At 34.3% G+C, this 8,579-nt stretch overlaps 1 protein-coding gene across 1 annotated transcript; it reads left to right on the forward strand.

The window, feature by feature from the left end:
• The first annotated feature begins 2,821 nt into the window (after positions 1 to 2,821).
• Positions 2,822 to 8,045, forward strand: LOC127086926 (disease resistance protein RUN1). The gene is made up of 5 exons (XM_051027751.1): positions 2,822 to 3,487; positions 3,578 to 4,679; positions 5,128 to 5,400; positions 5,902 to 6,801; positions 7,145 to 8,045. Exons 1-5 carry the CDS (start codon positions 3,018 to 3,020, stop codon positions 7,874 to 7,876), a joined length of 3,477 nt encoding a protein of 1,158 aa, XP_050883708.1. The 5' UTR covers positions 2,822 to 3,017; the 3' UTR covers positions 7,877 to 8,045.
• Positions 8,046 to 8,579: the final 534 nt, after the last annotated feature.

Raw genomic sequence — 8,579 nt, forward strand, 5'->3', positions numbered from 1 at the left:
CACACATTACAAAGGTTAACTCGTCCATCAAAGGGACGAGTCTGCACGCATGCTTTTTGGCAGTGCGATTTCCAATCAGCGTGGGAATCTTGTGGTTGCAGGGGTTCCTTGCAAAAATATTTTGCATGCATTCCATTAATTGTCCAATCAACCTGTACAATTCTAACCTATATATTTATTATTTTTTACCACTATAAATAATCCTTTCCTCTCCAATTCTTTCTCATCACCTTCCTACAATTTCTATTTCACAAATACTTACTCTCTACAAATATTCACTATCTTCAATTCCAAAATGTCTTTGTTGCGGATGGGCGAATCACACCGTGGGACGGAGGAAAACATTGTCGAATACGTAAGTCTCCTTCAAATCTATTTCACAAATTCAATATGTAAATATCACATCAAATATTTATTACCATTTTTATTTGAATTTCAGCAAGACGGTAGGTTCCGGGTCCATTCACATACATACATTCAACCAAGTGCGGTTATAATACCGTACTTGGAACTAGTCGATTTTGCAAATGTGGCGAAGATTGCAAGTCTAAAAGTAGATTCTAAATTAATTGTTGCATTGTTAGAGAGATGGAGACCCGAGACACATACCTTTCATTTACCAACGGGTGAATGTACTATCACACTAGAGGATGTGAGTATGTTACTCGGTCTCTGAATCAATGGTAAAGCTGTTAATGGCCCAACAAACGTAACCAATGATGTTTACATGGAGAATTTGGGCATCGAACCAACAACTTCAGATAAAAATGGGGCTTCTGTCAAAATTGTTTGGTTAGAAGCCGTATTAACACAACTGAAAAATAACCCTAACCCGACTAAGGCAGAAAATATTCTTCATTCAAAAATTTATATTTTACTTTTAATTGCTACTTTTTTAATGCCAGATAAGAGTCGCAATTTGTTGCATTCTTCTTGGTTACCTTTAGTAGGAGACCTAGAAAAATGTAATACATACAGGTGGGGTTCTGCTTGTCTGGCGACACTATATAGACATATGTGCAAGGCAGCCCATAAAGGAGTCAAGAGCATAAAAGGTTGTGTTGTATTACTAACTGTATGGGCATTCACACGCATACCCTTGTTAGCCCTGGTTAGTAACGAGGTTCCATCACATCCTTATGCATTAAGGTAAGGATTTTCATTTAAATGCAATTTATATTTCTCAAAATTATTTATACGTCGCTTTAAGGTTTTTTTTTTAATATGCAAGATGGTGCCAACGAGGTATGAATTACAGAAATAATCCTCGTCATCATCTGCGAGGGTACCGTGTTGCAATAGAACACATGGAAGAAAACGATGTAAGAATGATTAATTATAATATTCAACTTATTTAAATTTATTTTATACATTCTAATAGCTATGTTTCTTTTAACAGTTTATTTGGAGGCCATACATACAATATCCAGTGCCTGATTATAGTGACAGCCGAGTTTGGAGTGCAACAACATATATGGTATGTTTCTTTACCGTTGAGATGCATCAAACGAGTCGAGTCAAACTCCAATTTGGATTTGAACAACAAATACCGTCTCAGCCAAGATGTCTAAGTGAACACCATAACATGACTATGGTCCAAGCTTGGGTCACACATTGGCAAGATTTAAACAAAGAAGAGCTAAAAGAATGGAAAAGAAGAAGGCATTTGGTGTTACAAGGAAACTCGGTACTTGGTGAGTCTAAGCCGGTTAGAGAATACATGAATTGGTTTTTATCAATTCCTTTTATGCACGTTGCTCCAACACAGTTTTTGAATGATCCCCGTCAACGTGTAGCTTCTTCAACCCAACAAACAACATCACCCCCACAACAACATAACCAACCATCATCCTTAGCTCAACAAACTTACCAACACACCCAAACCACACAACAACACACAATTTATTCCACCTCAACCCAACACCATAATCCCCACACTCCATTCCCTCAAACAAACTACTATTACAACCAACAATATCAACAACAAACCAACCTACGCCCACCCATACAATATACTCCAATTCCTCAACCCAACTTTGAATACTCAAACCCTCATTCTCAACCCCAAACATCTAACACCACATTCGCATAACCCACTCCTACATACAACCCTGATGATGTCTATTATCCTCCTATCCAACACACCCAACCCAGCACCTACGCACAACTCCCACATTCACTACCCAACTATGACCTCACTGATGATCATCTAATGAATATCCCTTCTTTTCGCATTCAAGATCTCGACCGTATGGATATGCCTCCAAACACATCACAACAACATCAAAGTCAATAACAACATCAACAACAAGACGCTCATGATGAATTGTCTTCCGACTCATCTCCGTCTCCCGCAAGACAAAGACAAGAAGACTTGGGCAAGGGAAAACGCAAAAAAGTTGGCACAAGATGTAGAACAGGCGGTCACTATAAATAAAATGTATTTCTTCTACTATATCAATAAAATGTATTTCTTCCATTGTAATTTTTAGAAAAATAAATCATTTCTATTATTAATATTTTAAAAAAACATTTTATTATTAATATTTTAAAAAACAATATTAAAAAACTATTATTATTATAAAAAACTATTATTATTAATATTTTATTTTAAATATTTTTATAAAAATGTTATTATTATTTTTAAAAAATATATTTTATTATTTAAATATAGAATTAATTAAAAAACTATTTAATAATAATTTTAATAAAATTATTTAATTATATAATAATTAAAAAAAAAAAAAACACACCCTTCACTAACTCGGCCAATCAATAAAAAGATCTTTTTCATCGTCTCGCCCAATGAATGACGAATCCAAATAAAAAAATAGGATAGTTTGAAATTTTTTTTTCAACAATGGGACAGTCCGGACAAATAGTCCTTTTTCCATACTTGAGTTGAGGTCTTCCCAAGCAAATCACAAGTCAACTTTTCAGTGGTTGATTAGTTAGAAATTCCTACAACCGCCTCTCATCTGCTAGTCATCTCTTTGGCGAGAATCGTTTTTGTACCCATGGCTTCCACTCACAGAATCTGTAAACACGACGTGTTTCTCAGTTTCCGAGGCACTGACACTCGCAACACTTTCACCGATCATCTCTATCACCATCTTATCAAAAAAGGCATTTCCGTCTTCAAGGACGATCAAAATCTCCAGAAAGGAGAATCCATTTCACCGCAGCTTCTACAAGCAATTCGAGATTCAAGGGTTTCCATAGTTGTCTTCTCGAAAGCATATTCTGAATCAAAGTGGTGTTTGGATGAAATTGCCGATATCGCGGAATGCCACGAACAGTTGATGCAAACTGCTATCCCCGTTTTCTATGACGTTAATCCATCTCATGTTCGAAAGCAGTCTGGGGTTTTCAAAAGCGCGTTTGATTCGTACACTAAATTGTTCACATCTGACCTAGATAAGGTTGATCGATGGCGGAGAGCTCTCACTCATTTCGCCAATTTGGTTGGATTTGATGTTAGAAATAAGTAAGTCAAAAAATGAATCACTTTATTTTTATACACAATTCATCAAATATCTTGTAGATTAGTACAGTGTTTTTGTTTTTCCTCTTTCAGGCCAGAGTTTACAGAGATTGAAAAAATTGTTCAAGCAGTAATAAAAGCATTGAATCATAAATTCTCAGGGTTTAGTAGTGATCTTGTTGGGATGCAACCTCGCGTACAAGAATTAGAAAAGCTTCTAAAATTGAACTCAAAAGAGGATGATTTTCGGGTTCTCGGAATATGGGGGATGGGTGGAGTAGGAAAGACGACTCATGCTACTGTTTTGTATGATAGGATCTCTTATCAGTTTGATGCACGCGGTTTTATTAGTAACACTAGCAAAATTTATATGGAGGGTGGTGTCGTTGCGGTACAAAAACAAATTCTTCGTCAAACTCTTGACGAAAGAAATCTAGACTCGTACGATACTTGTGAAATCGCCGGGATTATGTTAAATAGGCTTCACAGTAGCATTAAGGTCCTTCTAGTTCTTGACAATGTTGATCAATTAGAGCAATTGCAGGAATTGGGTATAAATCCTAATTTACTTTGGAGTGGTAGTAGAATAATCATAACCACAAGGGATGAGCATATTTTAAGAGTATATGGGGCAGATACAGTACATAAAGTTCCCATGTTGAATAGTAATGATGCCTGTGAACTTTTTCGTACAAGAGCCTTCAAAGGTGAAGACCAAAGTAGCGATTGCGTTGAGTTGATTCCAGAGATACTAAAATATGCTCAAAATCTCCCGTTAGCAATTAAAGTAATAGGCTCTTTCTTGTGTACCCGAGATGCTACTCAGTGGAGAGATGCTTTGGATAGATTGAAGAACAATCCAGACAGTAAAATTATGGATGTGCTTCAGATGAGTGTTGATGGACTACAACATGAAGAGAAGGAGATATTTTTGCACATTGCTTGTTTCTTTAAAGGGGAGAGGGAAGTTTATGTTAATCGAATTCTAGATGCTTGTGGATTACACCCTCGCATTGGAATTCAAAGAATCCTTGAGAAATCTCTAATTACCATTAAAAACCAGGAGATTCATATGCATGATATGTTACAAAAATTGGGCAAGAAAATTGTCCGACACCGATTTCCCGAAGAACCCGGATCGTGGAGTAGATTATGGCAATACCATGATTTCTATCAAGTCTTGACAACAGAAACGGTAATAAGTTATGTTTCCCAAACTAGAGGGTGCAATTGCAATTTATACTTGTTGAGTGAATTTAACTTGTGTGGGGTTATATGGGGGGAAATGATAATAATCATTTATTATTGGTATAGTTTTATATATCATTTTGATTATCTTTTGGTTTTCACATTTTTACCAATTTTTCCTAGAATATCATCATGGAGTTCATTTCAATTAACATTCATACTGGAAACTAGTTTTAAACAAGGAACTTTAAGAAAACCAATTACTATGTAGTACTAAGTAATTTTTTCACATTTAATTTAAACACACTTTGATTCCATGATTTTCTTATTCCATTAAAAATTTCGACATTGTAATATAGTATATATTGGTAATTTTATGTTTCTAAAATGGTTTGGTCAGGTAATTTCTTTTTTTTTTCTCTGTCTATGTTATGTTTACTCTATTCTTTTCCCAGGGAACAATGAATATTAAAGCTATAGTTCTGGATCAAAAGGAAAGTTTCTCCAAATGCAGGGCTGAAGGATTTTTAAAAATGAGGAACCTTGCACTTCTCATATTGTATCATAACAACTTTTCAGGAAATTTGGATTTTCTTTCCAACAACTTGCGATATCTTTTGTGGCATGGATGCCCTTTTACTTCTTTGCCGTCAAATTTTGAGCCATATTATCTCGTGGAATTGAATATGCCTCATAGTAGCATTCAACGACTGTGGGAAGGTCGCAAGGTATTTTAATACTAGTTCTTTTCCATTTAAAATTTGTAGCTATGTAGTCTCAGAATCAACATCTTGTTATTTTTTCTTCAAGTTTTTAAAACAATCATTTGAAATTACTTATAAGGTATTTGTTAGGCTCTTTTATGCTACAATTATGAAAACTATAGAAATTAGGAATCTAAGACTAAAGGGAAGAAGAAGAGAAACTAACTAACAAAATTATAAAAAAAAATCTTCATTCATTTATTTTTATTTCCAAAAGGAAAATATTAAACTAAATATAATATTCTAAATAGATGTTAGTCATTCATGTGTCATAATCTCAATGTACTAACTGGCTAATCATCAGTCAATAACTTAAGCCCGAGAGATTAGGTAACTCTTATTACTAATTACATAATAATTTTTTATAAAAGTTTGCACTTAATTTTGAAATCACACTACGACAAGTTAATAAAATTCAAGTCTTATTGAAACGTTTTTACTGACGGTTGCTAATTCTCTTTATAGGAACTACCTAATTTGAAAAGGATGGATTTGAGTAACACCAAGTATCTTGTAGAGACTCCAAATTTTTTTTGGACACCAAAATTGGAGCGATTAGATTTTACAGGATGCACAAACTTAATACAGGTCCATCCATCAATTGGACGTCTTACTAAACTTGTTTTCTTATGTTTGCAAAACTGCAGCAGTTTGGTTGACCTTGATTTTGGTAGTGTATCAAGATTAAGTTCTTTGAGAGTTCTACGCCTTTCTGGTTGTACAAAACTTGAAAAGACTCCAGACTTTAACGGCGCATCAAATCTCGAGTACCTTGATATGGATGAATGTACAGCTTTATCCAAAGTTCATGAATCCATTGGGGATTTGACAAACCTTAAATTCTTGAGTTTGAGAAACTGCACAAATCTGGTTGAAATGCCCGATAGGATTAATATGGTATCCCTTGTAACTCTAGATTTCTATGGTTGCTCAAGTCTTACAATTCTACCTCTTACAATTCTACCTCTTACAATTCGACCTCTTACAATTCTACCTGGTATTGATCATATAAGTTCTTTGATATCTCTAGATTTAAGCTTTTGCAATCTTCATGAAGTACCAGATACTATTAAATGGTTAATCAGGTTAGAAAGACTAAATCTACAAGGAAACAAGATGCGTTCACTACCTCATTATTTCTGCTTTCCTGCCAACCTAGCATATGTGAACTTATCGCATTGCCATGAGCTTAAAACTATTGAACTCGGCCTACCTTCAAAAAGTGTTTCTGGAGGAAAATATTTTAACATAGCAGCGGGATCTCGTGATCATAGGTCAGGATTTTATATATTTGACTGCCCTAAGTTCACGGTTAAATCCAAAATTCAATCTGTAGAATGTTCGTGGTTACAAAGACTATTTCTGGTGCGTACGTTGCTTACATTCCCCCAATTCTCTAGCTTTCATTCATTGTATTTTCTTTTTCATATAAACAAAATTCAGATCTAACTTATGCAATCGGGAAGACGTCTAATGCCAACATATTTAAACCAACTTGATGCATTCTCATAAACTCAAATATTTTTTCATGCTCTCATTAGAATGGTTTTCCCGATGTGGTAATTATATTATGTTTTTTTTTTGGCTGCATTTAGGTGACTAATCATTATCTGCAAGCTACTCGATACTTTTCGTGGCTAATAACTATATACCATTTTTTGCACTCTAGCTATAATATACTTATGTGTTATTTTTCTTCTGGTACCAGAATCCCTGTCACTTTCGGGGTGGCTTTGACATTGTTGTACCTTGTGATTGGAAAAACACTGTTTTTCCAGCAAGTAGTTGTATTCCAAGATGGTTCGATCACCAATTTGATGGCGGTTCAATAGTAAGGATAGTAGATTTTGATGAGTTTGACAAGAAGTTTGGCTTTGCCTTCTGTGTGGCATTTGAGGTAAGCAATCATCTTGGGAATTCTGGTTCTCCACAGGATTCATTTTCCTCAACACTCCCATATCCTTTATATCTTTCTTTTGAAAGTGAACACACAGAGGAACGCTTCGATATGCCCCTTAATTTGGAACTGCACAAAATTGATGGCTGCAAATATCTTTGGCTAATTTATATCTCTCGAGAGCACTGCCATTTCTTAAAAACTGGAGCGCATATCACATTTAAAGCCTGCCCAGGTTTGTTAATAAATAAATGGGGAGTACGCTTGGTAATGATGGATACAATGGAATATTATCTTGACTCTACCTTCTTGAAACCCTTGGGAATCAAGGATCTAATGAAATATTATCCTGACTCTAGCTTCTTGGAACACTTACCAGACACTGATGCGCCCCAACTTTTCTTTGATTATGTACAAAAAAACAGCATTAGGTCTGGAACTAAAATCCAACTTCCTTACAATTGGTTAGTCACTGAAAAGGAAGAAGTTGAGAATTCTGGAGCCAAGTCAAAAGAAACTGATCTTTCCATTCTGGGCCTTTAGATATGCCAATCACAGCCAAAACGCACAACACGTTCTGTGAGCCTTGAGGTAATTATCTCACATAAACAGTGACATATTAGTTGTAATTGTGATTGTAACTCTGGTTTGAAAATTCTTCTACAGAGTAGTGTTGATTGTTGAATATAATTTCAGAAAACCAACCCACAAATCTTTTGTTTTAGCCGATTATATCAGTTTCCTTCAAATGAGATGTTGGTGAAGCAATTTGAGACGCTACTCATGTTTAATCGTACAATAATAAGAGGTGCATGTGGGGAACTGAGAGGATAAATAAGTTTCTGGAATTATGTTTTATCTTTCATAGAAATGAGAATGTTTTGATTCTTTTATTGAAGCGTGTCAAAATGGGTTATCCGGTCTTAAATGGGTTTTAGGTTTTTTTATGGTCGAAAAAAAAGTTCTATTGTAATATGGGCTCAAAAATTAATACCCGAATCCGATGCTGTATGAGCTATCTGGATCTAAATTTAAAATTATTTTTTATAAAAAAATTAAAATAAAAAACTAATATTTATTATAAATATAATAAAAAATTATATTATTTTAAACATAATATATTTTTTAGTACTATATTATTTGTTATAAATACTATAATATATTTTTAAATATAATACATATTTAAATTGTATATAATAATAATCAAACATTTAAAATAAGAGAAATTAATAAAATACGAGAAAAC

The sequence above is a fragment of the Lathyrus oleraceus genome, chromosome 5 (assembly GCF_024323335.1).
Source record: "Lathyrus oleraceus cultivar Zhongwan6 chromosome 5, CAAS_Psat_ZW6_1.0, whole genome shotgun sequence".
In the NCBI taxonomy this organism is placed as follows: Eukaryota; Viridiplantae; Streptophyta; class Magnoliopsida; order Fabales; family Fabaceae; genus Lathyrus; species Lathyrus oleraceus.

What these genes read in the sequence shown, in the direction of transcription:
- LOC127086926 (XM_051027751.1), top strand. Translation starts at nt 3,018, where the DNA reads ATGGCTTCCACTCACAGAATCTGTAAACACGACGTGTTTCTCAGTTTC. An exon ending in GGATTTGATGTTAGAAATAA is followed by an intron (nt 3,488 to 3,577) that starts GTAAGTCAAAAA and finishes TTCCTCTTTCAG; the next exon opens with GCCAGAGTTTACAGAGATTG. An exon ending in GGTTACAAAGACTATTTCTG is followed by an intron (nt 6,802 to 7,144) that starts GTGCGTACGTTG and finishes TTCTGGTACCAG; the next exon opens with AATCCCTGTCACTTTCGGGG.